Source organism: Micropterus salmoides, unplaced genomic scaffold, assembly GCF_014851395.1.
Source record: "Micropterus salmoides isolate LMB-PRFRI ecotype aquatic unplaced genomic scaffold, ASM1485139v1 Ms_hic_scaffold_11, whole genome shotgun sequence".
Taxonomy (NCBI): Eukaryota; Metazoa; Chordata; class Actinopteri; order Centrarchiformes; family Centrarchidae; genus Micropterus; species Micropterus salmoides.
The window spans coordinates 15952592-15980326 of NW_024040152.1; the positions used below are offsets into that span (position 1 = coordinate 15952592).

The 27735-nt window shown below is 42.5% G+C and overlaps 1 protein-coding gene across 2 annotated transcripts; it reads right to left on the reverse strand.

The window, feature by feature from the left end:
- Nucleotides 1-1758: 1758 nt before the first annotated feature.
- On the reverse strand, nt 1759-27567 carry celf3b (cugbp, Elav-like family member 3b). 2 transcript variants are annotated; one of them, XM_038711346.1, is made up of 15 exons: nt 26865-27567; nt 26600-26625; nt 25807-26021; nt 24291-24373; nt 9615-9663; nt 9166-9294; nt 8976-9055; nt 8505-8660; nt 7895-8039; nt 7332-7421; nt 7131-7196; nt 6077-6181; nt 5756-5899; nt 5402-5565; nt 1759-2955 (listed from the first exon to the last, which is right to left on the reverse strand). In XM_038711346.1, the coding sequence occupies exons 3-14, from the start codon at nt 25949-25951 to the stop codon at nt 5438-5440; spliced, it is 1320 nt and encodes a 439-aa protein (XP_038567274.1). In that variant the 5' UTR covers nt 25952-26021; nt 26600-26625; nt 26865-27567; the 3' UTR covers nt 1759-2955; nt 5402-5437. The 2 variants fall into 2 exon arrangements, with proteins under 2 accessions (XP_038567274.1, XP_038567273.1); XM_038711345.1 differs by having other exon boundaries at nt 1760-2955; nt 7332-7481; nt 26865-27565.
- Between the last annotated feature and the right edge of the window lie 168 nt (nt 27568-27735).

A 27735-nucleotide genomic window follows, 5' to 3' on the forward strand; every position in this document is an offset into this window, starting at 1 on the left:
GTCATTTCTTCTGTAAAAATATTTTGATCTATAAATCATTGTATTTCTACAGCAATATAATTATGTTCTGGTTTGCCAAGCTTTTTGTCTTCTGCAGAATCACTTCATTTCCATTTTTTAAACATCTGAACTACATATCTACTTTTTCTTTAGGTATTTACCTGCCCTTCATTGCCGAACAGCAACTGCATTTGTGATGAAACATTACTTACCTCCTGCCTCATTTTTTTAATGTGACCTTTGACCTTTTTAAAAACAAAAAACAACTCCAAATGTCAGGGCACTGTAGTTTGTTTTCCTGTGATATTTGCATTGCAGTTGGCCTTCTTTTAGCCACTGCACTTTTTTTTTTATTTTTTATTTTTAAACCTGTCCTGCCTAGCAGCCTGGTATAGAGTATGATGAGCTGGATACCATGTTGTGCCAGACAGATTTTACTTTAACAAGAGAGCATTAATATACTCCTTTGTCTGTTTTATTATTTATTTAATTATGTATTGATTGGTCACCGGGCCGGACAGGGGGGCAGACACGGGGATGGAGGGGCACAAACATACAGCACAGAGAAAGGACAAGACCTGTAAGAGAAGGGGGATGGAAGGTGGGGACAACAGGGAAAATCAGTGGGAAACACCAATAGCAGAAAGCAACGAAACCTGCAATAGAACAGAGAGGGGGTCTTGGGGAGGAGAAAAACAACAACAAACAAACACAAACAAAAACAAACAATAAAAATAATAATAATAGTAAAAGACAACCAGCCAAACAGCAGCAATAAACAGCTGACATAGTATGACAACTAAGAGAAAAATGAAAACAAGAAACAGTCCAGTACACTAAAACAATTAATTTAAATAAGTAACTGAAAGAAAAGCATCAGGAATAATTCTACCAGGGACAACCTAAATTTGTTTGTGTCTATGTGTGAGACTGTGTGTGTCTGTGTGCGTGTGGGTACATGTGTGTGCGCATAAGCCTGTTAAAGAATGTAGTTGTAAGTGAGAGTGGGATGCCACGACTGTGCCACACTTACCCCAGCAACAGGCACTGCACTTTTTGAAAAGTGGATAGATGAGGGTTATCTTCCCTGCCCAGTGACCCATGAACTTTAAAACAAGCATGTGAGGGGCTACAGGCTGACATGCAGTACAGAATGACTTACTAACCTCAAGCCTGTTAAAGAGCTCACCCTAGATAGTAACAGCTTCCACACGTGAGACAGGTATGGACAAGGTCAGTGAGGTTGGTCCTCTCTCTGGGCCTTGCTTTGACTTTATATGTATCTTAAAAATTATGGATGCATGATTTCTTAGACCTGGCATTAAAAACTAAAGTAGACCCAACTGGTGAGAGGGAACATGTGTGACCTATAGGCTATTTCATTGAGTTTTAACCAACCAGTGAGTCGTGGGAGATTTTGAATGGGTCATAGGGGTTTTAAAAACACCAACTGTCAATTATGAACTATTTGTCATTTAAGAAGGTTCCTGCAACCGCCCCACTCTACTCGTAATTTGGCCAGAGCACTTGCACACATCAAATTATTATGTTGATACATTTAACTGACATCAACTCTTCACAGGAAATAAAATAAAAAAAGCATAGTCCCAGCGGGAGGAGAGTTTACTGGAGCCATGTTCTTAAAGATAAAACATTTAATTCTGCTGATAGATAAGTAGCCTACTCCCATAAGGAGGAGATAACAAGTTAGGCACAACAGCTTAATGGGAGTGAAAACGCTCTCTCTTGTTCTCTGGTTACATGCTCTCTACTTACACTCTCTTCTGGTCAGAAGGTGGATGTGTGCTTCTCATTTCTGTGTCAAAGCAAAAATCTCTCTTACACATACAAACACATGCACACTTGATAAACCACAGTAGGACATTTAGTATGATACTTTTTTATTTTAACTTAAAAAGAGAGTGGATCAAAACAGGATTCAATAAATTAGAAATAAATATAATTGCTGTAATAATTAATACATACATTATAATTACTCGATTGCAAGGGTCTGACAGAAACAGGCCCTCAAAAGGTTTTCTCTAGAAAATTCTAAAATCAAAATATTGCAACCCACTCAAACCCCTTCTCCCAATAAACAAAATAATTGATAAATTAGTAAATAAATAAAAAATAGCTCAAATATTAAAACCTCCCGAATAAAAGTGCAATCCCCCCTCCCCCAAGTTTCACCTAAAATCTAAGTAGAAATTTAAAATAGGTTAGTGATTTCCCATTTTACAATTTGGAATGTAATATCCCTTTATGAGGATGTTGATGTTACTAGTGGTAATAATAATAATAATAATAATAATAATGTCGCTGTGTCCTGTTCAGTGTTTATCTAAAGTAATATTCTTTTTGCATTTTTTCTTGTTTTTTAAATGCTGCTCTTTGTAAACTAAATTATTTACAGGTCATTAGGATTTTCTCCAAAGTCTCTAACCTACTCATTTAGTCGTCTTTTTTGTATTTTCTTTCATTTTTTTTATTATGAAACATCGGCCCCTCTATATTTGTCATGTAATAGACATGGTATAGACAAGCTAAAGTCTATTGAAGTGATATATCAGCATTTTTCATCAGTACCTTCCATACATGCTTGGTCTGAGTCGTAATAACTGTACTAAACACCCTGTTGGAAAACTCCACACACAGACCATGGTCAAACCAAGCTCTCGGCTGTATGGGTTGGATTACTGTGACTCGTGTGAACCGTGTATTTGTGTGAGCGTCAGCAGGGGTCTGTGTGTGTGTGTGTTTGTGCACTTTATGTACATTTGTATACCAGCCTTGTCTCGTTTGAGGTTCAGTGTTGAGAGCGCATGTGTATTCGTGTGTCACTGTGTGTGTTTGTGTGTGTGTTGCTGCACTCCCCGGACATCAAAGGTAGCAGACAGTCTGAAAGCACTATGAACCCTGGGATTCCACCTCGGCTGGACTCTGAAAGGTCACCTGTGAAGGGAGGGAGAGTTGGGAGGTAGAGGGAGTGATGCATAAACAAGGAGAGAGAGACAGAGAAGGGAGGAAGGATATGTTAGAGAGCAAAGTTGGAGCGCCATGCTTCTGTCTGATCTTTACAGATTGGCAAACATGCTCCTCCCATCAAACAAAACTCTCGTAGGCATGACTTCAACTGCTATCATACGTCTTGCAGCAAACTGCACCTTTAAAGTGCTCCTAGCTTGTCTTTTCTTTCTGTTTCATCTTGGTGAGTTAAAACAAGAAGCCATCATTCACAGTTGTAAAGCTCTTGTCTTTCAACAGCAATAAATCATGGTGCTTTAAGACATACACACACAGTGTCTGCATCATGCAACTCAATACAGTGAAAATCCATAATTCATGTTCCTTGTGTGATTGGAAGTGTTTGTGTGTGTGTGTGTGTGTGTGTGTGTGTGTGTGTTTCAAAAGTTCCAGTATCTGCGTATATGTGTTTATGTGTGTGTCTTTATGAGCATGTGCTGCACTCGTGTCGTGTCATGGCAAGCAAACACTACTACCGACATGCATCACTCTCTGGCATTTGCAGTATAGAAATTCTGGGTGATAATCTTAACCTATTTTGTGTAGGGGAAGCGGTTTCATGGGTTCAAATACTGGTAGTTATTAGATTGGTCCATTAGACATTTAAAGACCTTCTGCGTATCTGCCAAGATTTGTTATGTAAAAGTTTGTCTAGAAATAGAAACAGAATCCTTTATTTATAATGTATGCTGCCATGTGACGGCAGCCACGCAGTGGCCCGAAAAGCAGCTACACATTTCCTCCTCTTTGGTAAAGGTTAGGGTTTGTGGAGGATTGAATTTACCTCAAACTAAAGAGATCCTCTATTCACTCTCTCTGTTAGGCTATATTTCTCCCAGAATTCCTATAGTTGAAGGCTGTTCTCCAATAAGCAAGAGGCACTTGTTTTTCCACCAATACAACCACATACCCTTTACCTCAAAACACGAGCTAGAGGAGATAGAAAGAGGAGGTTGGGATGAGGAGAAGAGGAGAAAGAATTTGAAAGAGAAAGGGGGAACGAGATAAAGGGGCCGGAGGAGGAGGAGGGGAGTAGTGAAGGGGACACCACAAAAGCAGTGATAGAAGAAGTAAATGAGACCAAGAAAGAGAAACAAAGGGGCAAAAAACTGCAGTGCCACATCAAACAGTGTAAAAAACCAGAGTCCAGAAATATAAAACTCAGCCTATCAGAGTACAGCTCAACAGAATTGCATGCTCGCCCAAATATAGTGTGCTTTGTCATTAAACTCAGCCTTTTCTGCTATTTTCTATCCTAACCTGTATGGCCCATTGACCAGTTTGTAGCCTTACTTAAACTTATATGTACTGTACTATATAATCATTTCATGGCCTCTTGTCCAGCATGGCCTGCCATTGTTGTATAAAATCACAATAGCGTGTTAGTTTCTTCCATCAAAGATAATTTCATATTTTGCAGTAAACTGTAGTGCTGTCCTACATTTCTCCACCAGTCCACTATTGAAACCTCTGGAAAACCTCTCTATACAGACACCAGTGCAACAAGGATTATGCACTCCTGTATTACACACTAACAGTGTAACACAGACACATATGTACACATAGACGCCCACGCTCACTAATTTACCCAAACAATTTGTTCAAATAATAATGACACCAAACAGAACACTACAGAAACTGATCAAAAACAAAGCTGCAAAAAAATAACAAGCGTTGCTACAGATTTTATCAAATTACTATACAATGATTAAGTGTATCAAATATCCAATTAAATCGTTTGATCTGAGTAAAGTCCTGGCTATTGACAGTTATTGATCAGTATGTGCACAGGTCAATACAAAATAAAGTCACAATGCACCAAACACACTCTGTGGTCACTACAGCAACAGGACATGCAGGTCAACGCATGGCTGGTTGCTCGAGGTGACAGAACAAAAATTGCCAAGGGCAACCAACACAGGCAATCAATCGCCACAGCAACCCAAACACAGGCCAACCAATCAACTTACAACAATGCGAGAGGAAGGGGGGGTCAGGGCTTTATCGGTCCTCGTGAATTATGATTGGACGGAAGGTTCTTGGGTGAGGTAAGTTGCCGTTTCAGGAAAAGATCAAAACATCAGGAAAGAAAATAAATAAGATTGTGAAAGAAAATAAAAAGGGAAACAGTATTTTAGTATTTTCACTTTTTCCTGAGTTGATCATATGAGTAACCCAACGTTTAATCACTGATATGTCATGTTAAGCTTTTCTTTTTAACTTTGAACCATCAATTAGCATTGCTGTGTCAAAACTAACGCTACCTTCTTTTTTCTTCTGTCACTAACCTAATTTTATCCTCCTGCTCCCCCCAAACAAACACTTCACTTCTCTTCATGTCGTGTCACTCATCATCTCCTCAACACCACCTCACCTGTCTTTATCTCTTCTTCCTCCCCTCAGTTGTCACTCAGTACGGCCGGTTGGCATCTTTGGGCCTTTTGAGCTGCACTTTCAGTCTTTTCATGCCGATCTGGAAGCCATTCATGGCCTGGATGGCGGCTTGAGCGCTGGCTGGGTTGTCAAAACTCACAAATCCTGCAAGAGAGAGATAAAGAAGAGTTGTTGGTTTAATTGAATCTCTCCTCCACATGTTGTCTCAATTATACACACAATTTAAACTGGTACAATATCTTATGCTACTCAAAGTCACCCCCTTTCTTCCTTTCTCTGATACATCTGCTCTCAACTTTTCCCTCCCTCTTCCTCCCACGTCTGTGTGTCTCACCGAAGCATTTGCTCTGGTTGGTGGCTCGGTCAACAAACACTTTAGCCGAAATGACATTGCCAAAGGGCAGGAACATCTGCAGCATCTCAGAGTCACTGAACTCCTGAGGCAGGTGGTAGATGAAGATGTTACAACCCTCTGGACCTGAGACACACACACACACACACACACACACACACACACACACACACACACACACACACGCGTTAGATAGAGTGTGATGAATGATGTCAGGCTGTGAAAGCCTTGTGATAAACAAGTTTAAATAAGATCATTGGAGAGAGAGGGGTGTGGCACCAGACAGACAGGAAGTCACATCACCTTCTCTCTGCTGCTGTTGCTGGGGCTGCTGGTGTTGCTGGGCAACCAGCGTAGGCTGCTGGGGGAACGGCTGCCCGACCAATCCGTAGGCAGCAGGGTACGCCGCTATTGGGAGAGATGGTAACAAAATCTGATTGGGTAAAAACAACAGGTGGCAACATGGCATTGTCTAATGGCGTCATTTTGTTTGAACTGAAACATCTCCTGCTGAAGGTGAAAACTATTAACTGTAACAGTTAAATGGAGCAAGTCTGCTAAACAATGACAGTGTTGATCTGAGTCAGCACATGTTACAGTCCCCCTCGAGTCCTTTGGTGTGAATCATGTATACTGATGGTGTAAAGGTATGATTAGCTTTATTACATTATTACCAGTCATTAATGTTTGTGTCACAATTAAATCAGATAAATCATAAAACAATTAATTCAATCAATTGCCCTTGAAACCTTTCAGCCCTTGAAAGCTTTCCACCCTTGAAACGATGGCGGTCAAACTGAAAGCAGACACCTGACCTTGTTCAAGTATTCTGATTTAACCTACTGCCTGAGCTGCCTGCTTAGCTGCATGTTAATATAGTATTTTCTGATAACACAGCTGAAGGTGGATTAGAGATGTAATGACAATTGTAATTAACTTTTGTGTCTCTTTACTGAACCGGAAGTGGTTTTCAAGGCAACATCAGTGCGTTTACATTGGGATTAGAAAAAAAAGTTATATCTATCCATATACCATCGCAAAACACAGTGAAAAAGTGCCACTCAGTGAGTTTTTGATCCACTCTCATAATTAAACAATTCTTGTGACCTGTCTGTACACTTCTTTCCTATTTGCTCATTTGCCCACTGGCACATACATATAGTGAGCATGTGTCACATCATCTTGAGTTGCCTGTTGACCAAGTAAAGCGCACTTTAACCCTGATCTGTGGTGCCCAGTGAGTGCTTTTGATTATAAGCCCTTTGCTCTTTTGTTACAGTATATGCAGTTAGCTAGAGGTTAATATATTTGAAGAAGTCAGACCAAAATGACATCTTTAATCTGTCTGTACACCAACCTGTGTAGTGTTGCATGCCTGCATATGCCTGCTGTAGGGGGTCCAGGGCTGCTGCTGGACTCTGAGCTGGAGAGTGAGAAAATAGAAAAATAGTGAGAACGAAAAAAAAACATACAAGCAATGGGATAATAAATGTTGGACTTCCTTTAGTTTAATGTCTAAATTTCATTTCATTAAATTCATTAAATTTCATTAAAATACCTTGATATGCGTGAACGCCATTGGTATATAGTGCTTCTGTTGCTTGTTGTCCATTGGTGGGGGCTGGCAAACTGCTGTAACCATTAACTCCTATTGGCGGAGGGAGAGATGGCACAGGCGTTGCTGCAATAGTTGGTGGAGTGTTTGCACCTACAGACGCAGATCACACTCCATATAATGAGTCTCTGTCCCTGCTCCTCTTTCACTATACCTCCTATATAACTACATCTGTGTGTAGCCCTTCAAAAGCCTTTTGAAGTTATTCTTCACTTTTGTAATTATCTTGCTATACCTATGCAAAATACTGTAAAAAAAAGCATTGCTTTAAATTTGTATGAAGAGCAACATTTCTCATGACTTTTTATTTTGATGTAGCAAAGCAATTGAGGGAAAAGACTGCTGAGCGTAATTAGACATACTGTCATGTTTTGTGCTGTAATACACAGCTGATAACTACATCTGCGTTCTACAGGTCATCTGCTTGTGTCTGATAATACACAAATTCAAGAGTGTTTTTGAATATGCGTGTGTGTGTGTGTGTGTGTGTGTGTGTGCGAGCCTACCCGAGGACGGCGTGATGGGTGTAATGGGTGTGGCAATGATTCCGTTGGCATTGAGCGCTGCCATCTGCTGCATCTGTACGGCGGCAACTGTTGCCACGGGAGACAAGTACGCTGACTGGGCAACCAGGGCCTGCTGTTGGACAAGCTGCAGACAGGGAAGGAAACAGAAAGAGGAGAGGAAGGGGATGGAGAAAAAGAGGGGGGTAGAGGGAGAAAGAGGGTGGGAAAGTGAGGGAGAGAGACAGAGAGAGAAGACAAAGAGACAGTTAAATGGATATGGGGAAAAGAGAGAGAGAGACAGACAGAGAGGGAGAAAAAATGAGAGGAAGGGACAGGGAGAGGGAGTGATGGAGGAACAGATGAATAGAGATCTAATTACAAGGCCATTATGTCCTGAGTCAGTGGGTTAATGGTTGTGTGTTGCGGGAAAGCTAATGCCAGATGACGTATGTTCTGTTGTCTGTGTAATAACATTACCCCCAATTAGACCACTGATAGCCTCTTCAAACTTATTACATCCTTTCATAAGCACAGCACTCCCCTTGCAAACTTAGTGTGTATACCTGTATGTGTAGCGCAGTGGGTGTTTGTGCATGCGTGCACTGCTTGCCTGTGCGTTGACTGCCTGCGTGTAGGCATTGTAGGCGGGGAAGTTGAGGGTCATGGGGCTGAAGATGCCGAGCTGGGAGGCCACCTGCTGCATCCTCCTCAGCCCCCGCTCCTTCTCTGTGTCAGCAAACTTCACCACCAGACTGGATGACGCTCCCTGTGTTGGCGAAAGATGGGAGACAGACGTTCAGTTTCAACCGCAATTACAAGTAATGTTGTGTTTCATCTTCTTTATGTGTTAATGGGATTGGGCTCCTTTTATGAGTCACAGGCCTATCCCAGCATATAGAGGATGCCCAGGAAACAACAAAACCACACAGATGCTTACATTACTTACATTATTAGCTACGGAAAACTTTTACTCTTCCACGTGACTTATGCACGTCTTCAAGAGGACCATACAAACTATATCGTGTGTGCTTGCCTTGCGTGTGCGTTTTTAATCATTTGTAATCTCATACATGCGACTTACAGGCATTGTGCGGCTCCCATGCAAGCTGTTGATGGCAGCCTGGGCTTCAGCGTGTCCTTGATATTTTACAAAAGCGCACCCTGCAACGAAGCAGAGTCAGTTACAGCGCACAAACTGCGTTAACTTACAATGTAATGCTAAATAAAATCAGGTAATATGCGCTGGAACACATGTACTGTACATGTTTTACCTTTGCTGGTGCCATCGGGTCCTCTCAACACAGTGCACTCGTCTATGCTGCCAAAGGGCTCAAACAGCCTTCTGACGTCCTCATCGCTCTGTTGCTTTCCTAGCATGCCCACAAACAACTTCCTGTCCTCTGAAAGACCAAAGACACAAAGGGAAGAAATACTTTATATGCTTTAAACTGGTCACATCTCTGTTGATAATAAGACTATACTGTACATGTTATGTTGATAGAAATCCAGCCATATAAGCTACCATTTTTGTCCACCAGGGTGCAGTATTGACTACAGAGAAGGGTAATAAGACAAGGGAGTGGAAAGAGTGTATTAACTTTAAGCACCAGACCAAGCCTCCAAGCGCCCTGTTGACACCTACCCTTCTCTGTGTCACACTGAAATGTGTGTATGTGTGTGTGTGTGCCAGTCTATCAGTCTATGTTTAAGTGTGTCTCACCTCCTCTGCCTTCGCTGTCAGCTGGTTTCACCTGGATTGGCCGATTCATCTGAGGAACAAACAAGAAGGAACATCAACACAGATGGTCGACACAAGGATTGACTTTACTTGCAGTAAGCAGCCTCATGACATTTGTTTTGTGGTTATAGACACATTTAATTCATCTATTTATAAAAACAATGCACATTAATCAATATGTCTGTAACTGTGTCAGGGTTGCCCAAATGACTCATTTTCAACTGCAGGCCTTTTGGCGAGATATTCTAAAAATGCAAAACTTGTGAAAGACTTTAGATTGTTACTACTGTAAGAGTATGGTACAATAAAAGAAAATACATCAAATTTCAGTTGACAAAAGTTATTTGGACTAACTGACCTCCATTAAAAAGCTTGTAAAACAGTAAAATCGTAAGATTTTACATAAGAGGTCATTTTCTGTGACAAATTATTTTGTGTGATGCGAACGAAAAGGTTAAAACGTTAATTACAGCACTCATAGTGTGTGTGTGTGTGTGTGTGTGTGTGTGTGTGTGTGTGTGTGTTTGGGTGTTGTCCATGTGTCTTTTAGTCACTACTAAATCAAGGTTAGCAGGTGACAGGTGCGTCTAAACTCTATTCCAGGCTGCTCTCTTTCTGTGTCAAAACACACACAACCTTACTATCTCTGATCTCTCTCTCTCTCTCTCTCTCACACACACACACACACACACACACACACACAACGGAGGGGGGATTGAGAAGTGACGAGATTAAGAATGCAGGCCAGCTGATCTGGATTACAGAAGAACTCTGGATTAGATGAGGGACAAGAGTAGATTGAGCGAGGGAGAGAAGGGAGAGAAGGGGTGGGGTGGGGTGTAGATATGGGATGAGATGACAAGTGTGTGAAGGGAAAAAGCTAAAAATAAAAGGATGGAGGAGAATGAGAGTCAGAGAGAGACAGAGAGAGAGAGAGGCCTTGGGGACTCCGGTTGACTTCGACCGACTGAAAGGGCAGGTGGAAGGCCAAGACGAACCCAGGGAGTGAATGGAAGTGCTGGAAGAAGCAGCATTACATGAGGAGTGAGACAGAGAGACAGAGAGTGGGAGGATGAAAGCAAAGCTGCCCCTGAGAGGATGATTCAAAAAGAATAGAGAAAGAAAGGGAGGGGGGAGGAGTGGGGCGTGATTCAGTCGTGACTCTGACTCTGTCTAAAAAATGTCACGACTACAGAGATCCATCGCCCAGAGTGCTAATGCATGAGTGCACACACATGTTCTGAATGGCCCTTCCGTGCAAGTACTATCTACAGACGCACATGTTTGTGACACACAGACACACACACACACACACACACACACACACACACACACACACACACACACACACACACACACAGGGGCGCACACATCCACATAAACATACTACACACACGGTGCTTAGTCATAGCACTGAGGCAATGAGACAGAGTGTTAATGCCAGAGGGATGGGGTGGGGGAGGAGAAGGGATGCAGAATGAAGGCGCTGAAAAGAGGGAAGAAGTGCAAGGAAGGGAGAGGAAAAAATGGATGGTTCCAGAGGAGGGATGGAGCAAGGAGAGGAGGGTAAAGGAGACAAGAGGGAGGTGTTGAAGAAGGGAGTGACATTGATACAATGCCAAAATAAAAACCCAGCATGCTTGTGGGGTAGACTATTTTCCAATCCAAGCTTTGAAATGTCAGAAACACCACATCCAAACAACCATGTTATATTTTTAAAATAAACATCATTAGCAGTTCCTCACTCTGCTGCAACAAAGCATAAAATGTACTAATTAATACCTTGTCTCACTGCAAGTCAAAAGGTGATTTGTAGCAGTAGTGGTTGAATCAGAAGGGTTATTCAAAGACAGGGGATGAGAAAGGGGACAGGAAGGGATGAAGGGGAGGAGGAGGAGGAGGAGGAGGAGGGTGGAGAGGCAGGGGCGAGGGAGGGGATGAGAAGGAAGAATGGAGAAAGGTCCCAGTGGGGTGTTAAGGCAATGTAATGAAGCTGGTAATTGAGGAGAGGGCAGAGCAGAGAGAGGCTGGTCCATACATTTGATTAATCAGCTCTTAGCTGTCACCACAAAGCTATTGATCTAAGGCAAGGCCATCACACACAGTCAGAGACACAAACCCGCACAGATGCAAACACATCTGCACACAAAGTCTGCAGAGGAAGGAGTGATGTCCATTTTAACCCCTCACCTTTATTGACCATCCATCCATCCATCCATCATATCCCAGCCCTGGAGCTATTGCTGTCCATCCAAGCTGCCATCCATCTTGCGCTATCAACTCATCGATCAGTCCCGTCTTGTTCATTGATTCCGGACTGTGTTGTAGAGCAGGCTGATTGTAGCAAGATTTGTGTCCACTAACCCTTTCTCTATCCTTCTATCCATCCAGCACCTCCTGCATTTCCTCATCATTAGGCCTATTAAAGCTCATCTGTGTGACCATAACAACAGGACTGAACAGGAGCACCTCACAATGCCAAACTATGGCGTATCAATAAAGGCTTATCAATCTATTTCTAAGTATGTGTGTGTGCTTGAACCGTGCTGGCGGTTTGAATAAATTGAAAGTAACCGCAGAGTATACATTTCACATGATGCGTTAAGAAAGATGAGAGAGAGGAAAGAAAAAGAGAGACTGAACACGAGACAGCAGGTGAGAGGGGCACGCCGCTTCTGCACAGACAACACAATAGCATCGGAAAACTGGCATGGCAACCAGCTTGTTGTCATGGCAATCGTATGACGGCACACTGGGTAGGTAAACAAGGATGCTGGTTGCCAAGGGCGACTGCTGGGCTCTTTCGGTAAACAAAGAGTTTGCACTGGAGAGCGCTTTGCTGGCTTCATACTATCCCCCCAACCCCCCAACGACCCATTTTTATCTATCTTTGAGTTAATGTAACAAGGCAGAAATGAGTATTAGTGAAAATGTATGAGAACAAGGGAATGAAGTGAGATATGGACAGTATCCAGAGGAGGAAGAAGCAAGTGTGATTTGGCTCTGAGCAAGAGCTGGTGAGCGAGAAGGTGAGGGAACTGAATCTATATTGTAGTAGAGTAATTACAATTCTCTATAGCCTGAGAGAAAAATGCAAATAACGTACAGTCCCTGCTAGTCACTGTACTCCACTTCTGTCTTTCTCTCTTCCTTTACTCCAACACACATGAACAGCCACGCGCTCCTCTCCAGTCCAATTATCCTCTAATTACTCACGTTCCAATTAAGACTTAATCAACAGTAACCATCTGCAAACGTGCAGCCGTACGAGGAGCTGGCTTCATACTGTAGTGCAGTTTGATCTGCTGTATCCTCTAAGAAGCCCCTCGCTGAGTTTCTGTATCTCTGAGCAATGTGACTTCGCATGTGATCAGCGGCGGGCAATGCATGAAGGCGAGCGATGTGTGACACATATATATGGTCGTGTGTGAGCTTGCATTGCACTCAGCGGAGGCATGTCCACTCATGCACGCATGGCCAAACGCTGCATGCAAACACAGCTCCATTTGCATGCTGCGGCCACAACACAAATACACACACAGTACATAGCACTCACATATGCACACACACAGACACACACACACACACACACACAGTATACTTCAGTACACTTTTCCCCACTCCCAGATCACCCGCCCTTTTACGCACACAGAAACAAACACATACTACACACATACAGTTAATCTTACTCCCCGCAGTAATGCAGAGAGGATTGTGCCAGGATTAGGGGATATTAAATCTTTGGATTATCCAATCAAATCGCATTCTACCCCCCCTCCCCCACCTACGCAAAATCAGTGGAACAAACCATTGCACCACATCATGAGGGTAGGGGGAAGTGCGTAAATATGTGTTTGTGTTTGTGTGTGTGTGTACATGCACTATTTGAACATAGATTAAACTAGAGTTGTGAATCAATGTTATCATTTTGGTCTTTTGATTATTTTTTTTGCCATCAAGACACTGGAGGGCAAACAGAAATATAAAACTGATTACAGTGCACAGCATGACAACAGACAATGGTGTGTGTGTGTATGCTCTCCTCATATCTTCCTCACACACACACACACACACACACACACACACACACACACACACACACACACACACACACACACACACCCTTCCCCCTTCAATCTCCCACTGGAACACTCCATCCACACAATTTCAGATGTCCATTTTCCAGAGTGCACAAGAAAGGAAAACTATTTTTATCCCTTCTTCACGATCTAGCATTATTTATCCCTCTTCCTCTTCCCCATCCTCGATTCCCCTCTTTCTACTCTCAACTCCATAATCCCTCCATGATGACACGGGCATATCATGCTTTTTTATCTTTTTTCATCCGTTCCCTCCTCTCTCTCTCTCTCATTCCTTTGCTTCTCTCTCTCTTTTTGTCTCCATCACTGCTTTAATATGCCTCGCAGGCCTACAGACTCATTATCATCAGTGATGTGAACCTTTGTGTTGACTTGACAAAACCAAAATTGAGCTAAATAGCAGTACAGTTTACCTCATATTTGTCTCTTACAAACATAGTTTTGCATTTAATGTTTTATAGAATTCTGCCTTGATTTTGAACAACACAAAACACCTCTGCTTGGGTACCTATTTGTAGTATGGATATTATCATGCAGTGAGAGACATTTATTAGACATTTAAAAAACTCAATGTGAATATTCTCAGTTTTCCTCTATGACAATTAAATGAATATCTTTGGACTGTAGGATTGACAGGAGAGAGATTTAAGATGTCACACTGGGCTTTTGCCATTTGCTGACATTCAATAAACCAAGCAATTCATCCAATAACATCTTAATCAATAATTGCAGGCCTAGGTTCAACACTTAGCTATCATCTAATAATAGTCAGAAAATACAACATAACCAAAATAATATGATATTTCATTTTTAGTCTTAAATCACATTATCAATGATTCATCTGTATATCAGCTGTATTGCATGAATCATCTGTGTAAGAACAGTCCATTAAGGGTGTGCTTTTATACACTGTGTGTTTACATTTCAGTAAAACTGGCATGATATTAAAGCGTGCAGCACCCCGGCTCCCCGATCAAACCTCTCATTCACAGCTGGATGAAGACATTGAGATGTGAGAAACAGAGCGAGCGAGCGAGCGGGAAGGTGGAGCAGCCCGGCAGCACGCCCCCCCCCCCCACCCCATATCTTGATCACACCACGTTAGGCTTTGCATCCCCTGGGTTACCTAGCAACCTGGAATCTCGTTCAGCTCCGTTGCCTGGCAACGGGGGGGCCTGCAACCATAATATAAGATCCTGAGCGGCCCATCCCCCCCACGCTCTCTTCTCTCCTTCCTCTGTCTCTCTCGTTCCATTCTTCACACCTGAGAGGTCTGCCCTCCTTCTCCTCCACTCAGTACTTTATCTGGCAGTTAACCCTTCATCAGCCTCTCTTCTGGAGCATGGATTACCAACATATTCTCTTTCTCTCTCTCTTTCTGCATTTATCACTCTTTATCCAAATTTAAATTCGACAAACATATTAATTTTGTTGTCAAAGGTAACTTTTTCCATCTGTGGACTATAGCAAAACTGAATGTATTCTCACTGTTAAGGACTTAAAGAAACTAACTTGCATGCACTTCCTCTCGAATTGATTACTGCAATTCTTTGTACTCTGGCATCTGTCACTCATCATTATCACATTTGCAACTTGTTCAGAATGCTGTTGACAGGTACTAGGAAGAGGGATCATATCTCCCCAATACTGGCTGCTCTTCACTAGTTACCAGATAAATATAGAGTCGATTTTAAGTTGCTGTTAATTATTTTTAAGGCATTACATGGACTGGCTCCATCTTATTTTTCAGATCTCCCCTCAGATCATCAAACCAATCCCTTTTAGCCATCTCACAGTCTCATCTTGAAAATGCATTTTAGTCTTTGGCGTTTGAGTCTTTTTGTTGTATGTCTTTAATTGATTGGTCTGTTTTTATTTATCTGTGTGTGTGTTTTTTTTATTATTGTACAACTTCAGCACTTTGGTCTAAAATTGACTCGACTTGACTTGACTCTCCATAGCAATTCCACACCACGCATAAAGCAGAACTAACTACCCTGTTGATCCCTATAATGTTATGCTGTTTTTGTCAAACCCCAGTGAGAACATTTTGCATGCAGCAGTTGAGCACTCACTGAAATTTGATCCTTTGGATTTAGTCCAACATAATCCAACAGCACTATAGCGGATAACTGTTAGACCTATGCACTTGGACCTTCTTTCTATTTTAGGGAATGTAAATCCTTTGGGAAATGAGCTGGTGAATTAAAAAGGCGGCTCAAAGCCATACAAATTCATGATTGCAAAAATCTCATATTCACTGAGATTACGCTACGCACAGCGCCAGCGACACATTTTCGGATGCTCAGATAGTTACTGTGCTCGGAAGGATCCCATAAAATGTAGGCAAGCTAAATATGCAAATGACCTGAATGTTCTTAAAAAGGCTTAATCAAAAGGAAAAAACAGCCTAATATTGACTCTAACGTTTTTAGGAGTATAAATTTATTTTAGTGTTTTTTTTACTTTTATCCTAACTACACACTTCTATTTCACTGAGGAACAAATCATAAGACTTTAGGCTGTGCTGACTTTACCAGCATGACAGATATTTGGCTGATCAGTTCCAAGACAGTATCAAAGTTAATCTGTCCAAGCAATATTTAGCTTGCCTTATAAATTTTGTAAATTCTTCTGCTGTCTTCTACTAACTCTTTATGATTTTACATTTTTACTTGATGTCCTCATGATATTTCAAGAAAAGTATTCAGATTGAGTCATGACAGAGTTTCTAGTTTATCAACTAAAAATTTAAACTAAACCTAAACCTTATGTAAAATGTGATTTAGATTAAACATGAACTGAACAAAACCTAAGATTGCAGAAACAAAACACCTAAACGAATGCTTAAAAGTGCATTAGCTCACTGTCTCTCATTAACAAAAAAACCCCAGCTGAGCTACACAAGTCCTCTTGTCCTATTCGCCTATCTTCTGTTGATGGACATTCTAAAGTGTGGTGCTCTACAATAGTGTAATTTGGTGGTATAAAAATCGAGCTTTGCCCTGTGATCAGTGTGAAAATGCCATTATCTAGACAGCAGGTTGAAGTGTGGTTAGAGAGGAGACGTCAGAGCGAAGGTCACACCCCAGGTGCAGCTAAAGTCCTGTCATCTCCTTGTCCACCTAATCACATACACACACATTTGCACACACGCACACACATATGCAAACACACACCAGTGGCCCTCTCTGACAGATGTCTCTGTTTAAACTGACAGAAGTGCGCCCTGGCTCCCTCCCACTCCTTCACCACCCAGAAAAAACCCTTTCTTCCACACACCACCCGCCTGCCCCTTCCTCCACACTCATTATGGCAAACTTTTGTCTTGTTTCCTCCTTCTCTCTAACCCGACCTCCTCTGCTCCTCCCCTGTCTCACCCTACCCCCTCCCTGTCTATACACCCCTATTCATGCCAAACCTCATCATGGCCCTCCTCCACCACTCTTAACCCCCCTTTTCATTCAGACAAATTCACACACTCCTTCAACCCCCTTGTAAGGGCCCTGCTCTATACGTCCATCTCAGTGCAGACTGATAAATTTACATGCTAAGGCAAGGTGTCTGGCTTGCAGGCTGTCGGTTTTAGTCCAACAGTCTCACATGGAAAGTATGAAACATATCAACATATTTAGTTATTTTTAGGTGAAATCCAGGTTCAAGGAATTTATAGAGTAATGGCCAATTTAGAATGAAAAATGTGTATCTAATGTGCAAAAAGTCAAATCAAGACAGCCTGAGACAGCATCAAGGATCCAATTCTGAGTGAAACATAATCCTGTCGTCTACACCGGTGAACTCTCCCCCTGCTATTCAGCCCACTGAACATTTGCAAACATTTAATCTGGCTATATCTACATTATCTTTCAATGGAATGGAAAATGTCACGACTTCCTGTCCATGTATATTCTGAGAGTTTGGTACATGCATGCATTGGTAGCTCGCAAAATGCACTGAAAGCAGCACAATACGATCTGAGCTTGGGAATGCAAATGAAAGGGTGAATGTTACAGTATTGATGTAAAAAGGGAATGGTGTTTGCTATATGACCTGGAGCAGTAAATCAGTGACACTGCTCAAAGGCCTACACAAATGCAAAGATCTGGGCATCTGTTAAGGTCACTGCATTTAAGTGATTTTTTGCTAAAACTCTTATTTCTGGCATTTGTTTTTTTCCTTAAAAAACTAAATACATAAATTAAATTAACTGCCCTTGTGTGTTTATAATAATCAGTCCAATAAAAAAAATAACTTTGTATCTGTCAAAGTGTAATATATATCTTTAATGACCATTTTATATATGAAGATTTTACCACAGGTCAACACTTGATTTGTAAATTCATCACCTTAAGTGTGCAGCTTGCAGTAAGCCATGTGTGAATCCAGGATTTAAATGGGCACACTAAAGCCTACCCATGCTGCGCTCCACTCAGTCTGAAGCCAGCTTTAAGTTTCGAGAACAAAGCACATATCAGTCCAGCATTAGATGCAATAATCATGACTGGTAATTGCAACTAAACAGTTAATTTAATTCTATGAATGTGGAAACTAGGCCCTGCAGATTTTCGTAGCTGGCTGGCTTTACAAAACAGATGGTGTGTGATATGGACTCAACTCAACTTTGGGCTACATTAGAACTGAGCATCTGAGAGACACAGATTTGGCAGCGAACAATCACATAACGTGGTAATCATGTGTCCTCACAAACAGACACAAATGTTCTTGTGTATGTGTATCATGCCTTAAAGAGGCAGGCGCTCTCCAGGGTCATCCTTTTATGAGGCTCTGATTTGATTCTGCCTCAATTTTGTGGTGAAATATGAGGCAAGCACTCTTTCTCTCTGTCATGTTGCATGCACAAGTGCACTCACAAGCACACACACACGCAGCAAACACTTTTGTTTCCAACAAACAAACAAGTTAAATCCCACTTGGTCTTGGCTGTACACAACCCCCACACCAACACCCCTCATACCCCTTCTGTATCACTCTCTCTGGCCCCTCCTCTGTCTCTACACACACGCACACACACACATACTTGATTCTACACCTGTCCCTCTACTCCCTTCCCATCCCACACACAGTGAGGATAAAAATAGAGAAACAGCATGAGGGAGGGGGGAGCGATACACATCACAAACCCCATCAGGCGGGGAGAGATAGAGGCAGAGGGAAGAGACAAGAGAGAAAACGAAAGAGAGAGGGAGCAGGGGTCTGTTCTGAATTGAAAGTGCAGCAGTAAGCAGTGAAGGGGAATAGTAAACAGTGCTGCTGACCACATAAATATGCTAAATTAGCCTACAAAGTCGCCCTAGTGGATAATTGCTCATCATAGCTTTGCCCCATAGGGAGGCTGCCTGCCAGGCATCTTAGATTCCACATGGAAACACACACAGAACATACACAACATGCACACATCACACGTCTTGAGTGGATCTGATAAACATCAAACTACAAGCACTGGATGATGGACACATGGAAAGATGGTGCCTAACTTCCCAGTCATTCTCTTGGACATACTAAAGGGACAGGCAATTTTGATTTCTGAGCCAACATGTCATGTTTTATATGAAGTTAGCTTGGCTTTCCTATAAAGATTAAGTGATATAGTGGCAAAGGAGTAGCACTGGCATCACTACTAAATACCCAGAGTCCACGTGAGTCCATAGTGTGCATGCAAATAAATATCGCCTTTCAGCAGGAGGCCATAAATAACAAGTTCTCTCTTCTACTCAAGCTCAATAACAGCTGCCATCATGTTTGCATGATCTAGCAGTAACCCTGGAGCTATTCCAATTTATCAACTTAACACTGTCATACCAAATGCATTTAATCAATATCATTACAACAAACTTTTATTATATTTTTTTTTACAAGTGTATCGATCTTATGCTATATCAGTTATTGTTAACTACTTGCTCTGTGGCAATTTTTCTGCCTTTTCAATAATTCATTAGGCATCAAGTGCATCATGGGGAGTACAATGTGTGTATGCTCTAATCAAAGAACAGGGAGCAGAGTACTGCCTGGAGAGCAGTGAAGCATGACAAGACACACCTGGTAAGCTGCTTATCACACTTTAATTTCACCTACACTGAGATCTGCGGATGCCAGCGTGACCAAACAGATGTGTGCGCGACTGTGTTTGTGTGTGATCGCACTACATGTATGTGTGTGTATATACGAAGGAACACTCGTTGTTTGAAGTAGAACAAAGATGAAGTGGAGTGATAAATGTAGAGGGAAGAGAGTGCAGATTAAATGAGCGAAAGCGAGAGAGAGAGCGCGCAAGAGAGAGAGAGAAAGAGAGAGAGAGAGAGCGATCAACGGCAAAGAACAAAAGGAAAAGATAAGGGGAGAGATAAGGGAGGAAATACAGCAGCAGTAGCCTTTGGGAGAGATAGAGCGATAGATACAGAGGGGAGGGAGGTAGGAGGTTAAAATCTAAGCAGGCTGGGAGTGAAGTGTAGCCTGAGAGAAAGGGAGGGAGGATGGATTCGGGGGATTAGGATAAAACAAGACAGTTTTGTATGCGTGCGTGTGTGAATGAGCACAGGTGTGCATTTGTATGTTTTTGATAGGTCTTTGTGTGCATATATTTAGCTGAAGCGATGTTTTATAATTATTATCAGGGGTGGAAAATATAGCTGTTCCTGTTTACTTAAATATAGAAAAACTGTCAATGATATACAAGCTTGGGATGTGAACCAAAATCATTTAAAACTGGCTTTAGTAGCTTCATAGTGGCAAATGCTAAAATACTGTTTAATCCAAGAACCACAGATAAGATAAAAATAAATAAACATTCTAAATCCAAACTTTCACTTCACCATCCGCCCATCACGAGTCTGCCTGAATTTGTTGACTAGAGGCTGAGCCCTGACCTTTGACCTCGGACACATGCTGTCAGCCTACTGCCACCAACCCCGTGTATTAACAAGACAATAGCCCATGGTACAACATATATTTCTGTGTGTCTATTGTAAATCAATGTCATTGGATTAATGTCAGTACTAATGTCAATGGCATGCTTTTAATTAAGCATCAAACCAAAAATGACATTTATAGGAGCAGATTTTCCTCATTATTTACATTTAGTGCAACCTTTGCATGCCAAATAAGAATTTAAATTTTTAAGTGCAAATGAGCACTAATATGCGACAGCCAAACATGAGCTCTTTCATGTGGATGCCTCCCAGAGGGAATCTCTGCACTACATCTAATACACCAAAACATCTGTGTGCTACAGCGGGACTTGCTAGTGGATCCATTGTTAAATTTCTGCCACAGTGACTAATATAATGTAGCTCTCTTCCTCTTCCTCTCTTCTTCTTGTGCTCTCTCTGTGCTTCTCTTTCCCTCTCTGTGTCCAAATTAAACACAAGGCGCAGGACACTCTGCTAAGGCCATCTGTTCATCTCTCTCAATCCCTCTGTCCGTTTCCTCATTTTCCATTCTGACAGTCTACTCCCCTAGCTGAAGCTAACAGAGGGGATATTTGAGGTATAGTTTCTCTATGTGTTTGTCTCCTTTCTTTCATTCCTCTACTGGCTGGTTGGAAGTGTTAAATCAGCATTAAATCCCATCAGTGAGTTGCAGACAGAAGCAGAGAGAGCATTCTGTAGCAGTGGACTTGTCACCAAACCTTTAGCTGCTTGGCCATGGCGCAAAAGAAACACATCTGTATGAGTGTGTGATGCTACAGCTCTATTAAAGTTGTATGAGGTGCCTGACATTTCCACCAGTACCCGCAAATAAGCGTCATCCAAAGATTCAAGACTGCCATGCACACGCACATACACGCACTCACACGCACTCACACACCTGTGTCCCTTTGCCCCACAGTGAGCCCAGGATCTGACTATGAAAATGAGTTTGTGAGAAACTAATCATGCAGCTTAACAAGTGGAGCTGGGGAAGAAGGGGAGAGGGGGAGGAGATGGGGGTGTGAAGCGGTCAAAAGGGTCAACTAATCAAGAGGAGGGGAAATGAGACGAGGGGTAGAGGAACTGTGGGGGGTGGGGGGTGAAGGAGGAAGATGCAGAGAGAGAGACTGACGTTGAGAGGAGGACTTAGAAGAAGGGTAACCATAAATGACTGTGAAATGAGAATCCGAGGAGGACGTGTGAGTGTGCAGTGAGGGGAAAAAAATGAGTAAAAGACAGCAGGAAGGGAAAAGGGGGGGATAAAAGAGGGATACCATGAAGAGATTTTAGAGAGGAAAAGGAGCAGGCGATGAAGGGCTGGGGGTAGTGAAGAGAACATTCTGTAATATTCTACTGGTGCAGAGAAACTGGGGGATATTGAGGGGAGGAGATGGACAGAGGACAGAGGGGATTTGAAAGGGGGGGAAGAGATAAAATGGAATGAGGGTAAGCATAGAGGGTTGAGGGAAAATAAAAGGAGGAATAAGGAAGAATGAAAAATCAATTCTAAGGGAAAGAAAAGAATGGGACAATGGGTGGATGTGTGAAAGGGAGAGAGAAATCGTCTGAAGTCATTTCTAAATCCTGTCAAAGAAGGCAATAGGCAGGAGGGGAGGAAGGAGGAGGAGGAAGACACACAGGGTAGAGACAGGTAGTAGAAAGTGATAGCAGAGCTAAACCTTAGAGAAGATACAGGAAGGGGAGGTGTTGCACTATGTAGTGGCCTTCAAGCTCAAATACAGCCACCAAAATAATGCTCTGGAATTATTTGGAGTGGAATTAGATTGTGATTTATCCTTTAAAAGATTTGATCAAACTCTGTCAAACTCAAGCCCCAGGTTGTTGATGGGGAATAAGTAAGTAACATATGTATGTGCAATAAATAAAGTAAAGTGTTGGTGAAACACTGTGTACACAGCTTCCATAAGGTCTTCATTGAAGAAGTTTTCATATTCTTGCAGGTACTTTACCCTGAAGAACTTTGGCTCAAACTGGACAGAATAAGGGACGATATCTCTTTCATATAAACCTCATAGTGGAACGCAAGATACTCCAAATCGACAAAAGCCACATCCAGAAACAGTAATGTTGCTCATTAACAGTCCAGGCTTATTGAAAACCCAGCACACGACAGCCACACCCTCGTTTCAGCACTAGTCTTCCTCAGGGGAGCGGAGCTTCTGATTGTTGTGTGCTGGCTCTTTAGTAAATCTGTTCCGCTAATGAGTATCCTCCCTGCAAATGTTTCCTCCGTGTGTCCAGAATATTTATCACAATTTATCTGGAAATTCGACTGCAACTATCCGCTCCTGCCACGCGCCTGTTATCGATGTCATCAACAGGAAAGGATAAAGCAAAACCCAGTGGAGAGGGTTAGAGGGATGAGTCAAAGGACAGAGTGCGGGAAGAGAGAGAGGAATGAGACACAGCAGACAGTGGAAAGGTGATTTTTGCAGAAAGATCAACACTCCTTAGTAGGCCCTAATTGGATTAATGTCAGTGCTAACATGCTGTGTTTGTAAGTGTGGGTGTGTATGTACGAATACAGAGGCATCCGCCACCTGCATAGAAAAGCATGCATGATTACAATATGTATGTAGGCAGGGATTTGTGTTCGTGTGTGTCAGAACATTTTCCCTCCCCCAAAGCCTTTTCCTCAGCCTCTCCTCCAACCATTTTCTGACAGAGATCTTATCAACACCCCAGCTTACGGAGAAGGTGCAGGAACTGAAACTTTGATCGGTGGCAGGGCGTCACGGAGAGAATGAGATATAGAAAGGCTCATAGATGGCGAAGTCACATTCACCATTCTGTTATAAATGCTGCAAATCAGAGTTCAGATAAAGCTCGGAAAATGTCATCTCTTAATAACGTCCTATACCCTCACAGTGCTCGCTTGCTCTCTCTCAGCTGGGCAGTACTGCACACTACTTTTGGTGTTAAAAAAATACAGTAAAAATGCATGTTCCAAAACAGATACTGTAAAAAAAAAAAAAAAAAATCCATTTCCAACTGCAGTGGAAACCAGGTCAGAGAAAAAAAAAGAGAGGGAGCGACAGAGAGGTATAGCCTACGAGACAGACACAGATCTCGCACAGTGCCCCATCCATAATGAACACCGTCCTACCCTAGCCCAGCCGCAGCACACGATCCCTCATAACAGAGACCAAGGGAGACCGGGATGAGACAAAGGGGAACGGCCACATTAATTACACACACTCTCTAGTGCGGGAGCTATCACCAGAGGGTAATGGGGGGACCGGCAAAGAGATGGAGAGACAGAGAAATGGAGATGATAATGCTCTCGGAGTACCCCGTGTGTCTCCGGTGAGAGGGAGTGTTTGTCCTTAACAAGATGCCTGCTGGCTGCAGAGTTATGTCACACTGTTACTAATGGGAGATGAACCTCCAATACACAGACGCACACTGATCTGAGGCCACTTCTGTGCTTCAGTGTGTGTATACAAGGTAGATGGCAGCGTCTGTGTATGTAGTTGGGGGGCGGGGGGGTTGTTGGTGGGGGTTTGTGCGCATTGTTGCATAAGTGTGAAGTGTTTACTGTCTGGAGATGTGTGGTGTGTGTGTGTGTGTGTGTGTGTGTGTGTGTGTGTTTGTTTGTGATGTGCACTTACCCCTGGTAGTGTTTTCTGCTCGTGGAGAGCGCTCTGGGCTTTCAGTGCCGACTCTCTCGCACAGTACGTCAGAAACGCACATCCTGTCAGATAGAGAGAGACAGAGAAAGAGAGAAGAAGAATGGAAAGGGATAAAGGTAGAAAAGGTCAGTGAGTAGCTCTAATATTTGTCATTCTCTATCTCTGTCTCTGTAGCAGCCCCTACAAAAACACGCCCCATTTAAATGATTTAAATATCTCCTTTTTCTGAAGCCTTCTCTGATTGCTTGTTACCTATTCTGAATTACCGCTGGGCTAACTGTGTGAGAGGATTAAAAAATATATATATATATTCATGCACGGTAATTAAACTTGACAACACCATGATGATGCACTGTAGAGCAGAGAAGGACACTATACGGCACGGCACATTTCAGAACGGAACGGCACGAGTCAGCACACATGACAGCACGACAGACGTGTGCGCGGGGCTAACAAGGCCTTACAGGCTGGGCACAGTCAGGTTCCTGCCCTATATCAACCACTATGCATGCCTCACGATCACTCCAAATACACTCCCTCTGTTTTCCTATGTTCTGTACCTGTGTCTGTGTGTGTGAGGGAGGGGTAGGTAGTAGAGCTGGCTGGCCAGAGCTGTTTACTACACCTGTCACCAGCACTAAGACAACAAGATTAGCAGCAGGTTAGCATCCCGGTGACATCTTAGAAAGACTAATGTAGCTTCAGAGTAAAGGAGAGAAGATTTGACGATTAGGAACGAAAACATTCAAACAATCTGAAAAACTGAGAATGACTCAACATAATGCCATAAGATGAAAATTGAAAGTAAGACACACACGAGCACATACAGGAAAGTACATGACACATACACACACACATACACGCATCTTATGGCCCATCTCATTGCTTTTAAGAGGGGCTTACTGTGGATGTGGGGATTCTCAAAACAACAGCTTCTTTCCCCTGTGTCACCCCAGCTTACAGGCCCATTACACTGATTGGAGACAGCCTAATCTGGTCCATAACACTCCCGACCCTAGGACAGTGTGTGTGTGCGTGAGAGAGAGTTTTTTGCTAAAGTTTATTACCAATCTATTGTTCGAAGGGGCTATTATTTAAAGCCTCCAAATCAGGAGGCTCTCAACTCTATATACCATGTATTATGAACCTATTCATCACACCTTTAAATACAGTATTGTACATTTTAGCACAAGCATACTTAAGAATCAGAATCACCAGGTACATTTTCACATAAGAGGAATTTGCCTTGATAAATAGGCATATTTTTGATTCACAGCGGACGTGTACTGAGCGTCTTCATGATCTCCCAGTTGCAGTGTTAACAGGAGACAGAGAGGAGAGGAGGTGTGACAGTTTCCATGGTGACATATGGCACTCGGCGCATGAAAATCCACCCATCTATCTGCCTGACTGTCACACGCATACCTATCTAGTATCTAGATATAGTCTTTTTTGTCTCTCTATGTTTAGGCTGGGTTATAATGGCGAGACCTACCTTTGTGCATGCCAGTGTATTTGTCCTTAATCACAGTTAGCTCATAGATCTTGCCAAACTGCTCGAAGATAGGCTTGAGGTCCTTCTCTTCCAGATTCCGGGGGATCTGCCCCACGAAGAGCTTGATGGCGTCGGCCTCCTTCATCAGGACAGTGTGGAGAGGACGATTGGGTACTGCAGGGGCTGAGGGGCAGACGGATCAGGAGCAGTTATCCCTGGAGAGGGGCAACCGATGCTGGATGAGTCTTTAGGTTACAGCCAAAAAAGTGGACAGTAATACAATAATAGTCAGAATAACAAACCTAAAAATATTTATTTATGGTATGTCTTTGGTATTTAATAATACCTTCATAATTACTTACACTACACTTTATAGATTCTAAAACTCCAGTGCTATCACAATTCTATTCATAGTATTCTCTCTGGGGTTGTGTTCATGATATGCCATTTATTACATTTACTATAGTATTTTCATATTTCTAGGTGTAAGGTTATAAATAATGAAGAATACATTGTTTTTTAACAACATAAATTCTGAGCAATATTTCTTATTTGAATTTGCTCTATGGCTATAAAATGTGTATCCCAATTATGTAAATAAATGTAAGGATTATGGTCGTAATTATTTTGAGTATTTATTGCCCAGCATGATGACAAAGGGCTCTAGTACCTACTGGTAAAACACTTATGCAAATGTTAATAAGCCAATCAAAAAACAATAATGGGATCCCCCCCCCCAATAAAAAATTAAATATATACATATAAATCGAAAATATCTGTAAGCATGCATTACCTTTTGGTGGACAGCGTGCAGGATCCCTACACATAAAAAAGAGAAGAAACAGCGTGAGCGGTTTCTTTGTTTAGCCAGCTGTAGGTTACAGCATACACACGGATGTCATGGGGCTCCCTTGCTCTTTGTCCGATCCCCCCTCAATGTACACATACACATATACGCGCGCGCGCGCGCGCGCACACACACACACACACACACACACCAGAACAAAACAACACAGGGAAATATCCAGGGCTAGGCCTACATACATCAAAGCTCTTACCGTTTTCAGGTGATTCTTATGAGCGTTGCCTGTCCAGCTCGGAAATCTGGGATCTTTTCTGTCGGGTCCCCGTTGTTGTCTCTCTCCGTCCCGTCCTCCTGGATGCTCTCCGCTCTTTGTGCCTGCCGTAGTCTCTCCTCTCTCCTCTCTCCTCCTCCTCCTTCTCGGTGTACAGAGACTAGAGACTCGGCTGTGTGTTTTGACAAAACCCCCGTGAGCCCGGTGTGGAGGTCTTGAAAGGATGTGAGTCCAGATCACAGCTTGTCGCCGGTTCCACTGAAATTCAACCAGCCTCTCAACTCTCAAAACCCAGAGTGGAGCGAGCTAACCAGCTAGTTACTTTTCACGTTCACGAAAGCCCACTCTTAATTCCTATTTAATGACAAAGTGACAACAGGCTAACCAGCTGCTTAAATTCGGACAACATCAAATTGTTTAAACCTGCTCGGTCTTTTAACAGCCCTTTTTAGCCTTGCAGTTATTGTTTCAACCGTGAATAGGGGCTATTCTCAGTTACTATTTTCTTGTTGCGTCTCACCCGTCCGACGTTTGGATGTCGTTTCACGTCCTACACCGGTATCTCCTCTACTCTTTCTCTCCCTCTCCCCCCAGTCAACCAAAAGGCTGCTAGCCTGTGACGTACCTCCCAGGGAACGTCGTTAAAATATGTGCTCTTTACTCACACGAAAAAATAAACAATACCTCCCCTTACTCACTCCACCGCCTTTACAGCTCCAATCTAACCTAACTGATATACTTACTAATTTTTTTTACATCAACAAAGCGATGTTTTAGGCTCTAAAACCCTTTTTTGCGGTTGAGACTTTGTGGACGGTGCCTGGGCTCCGCCGTCAGCGGAGCCGCCTATTGT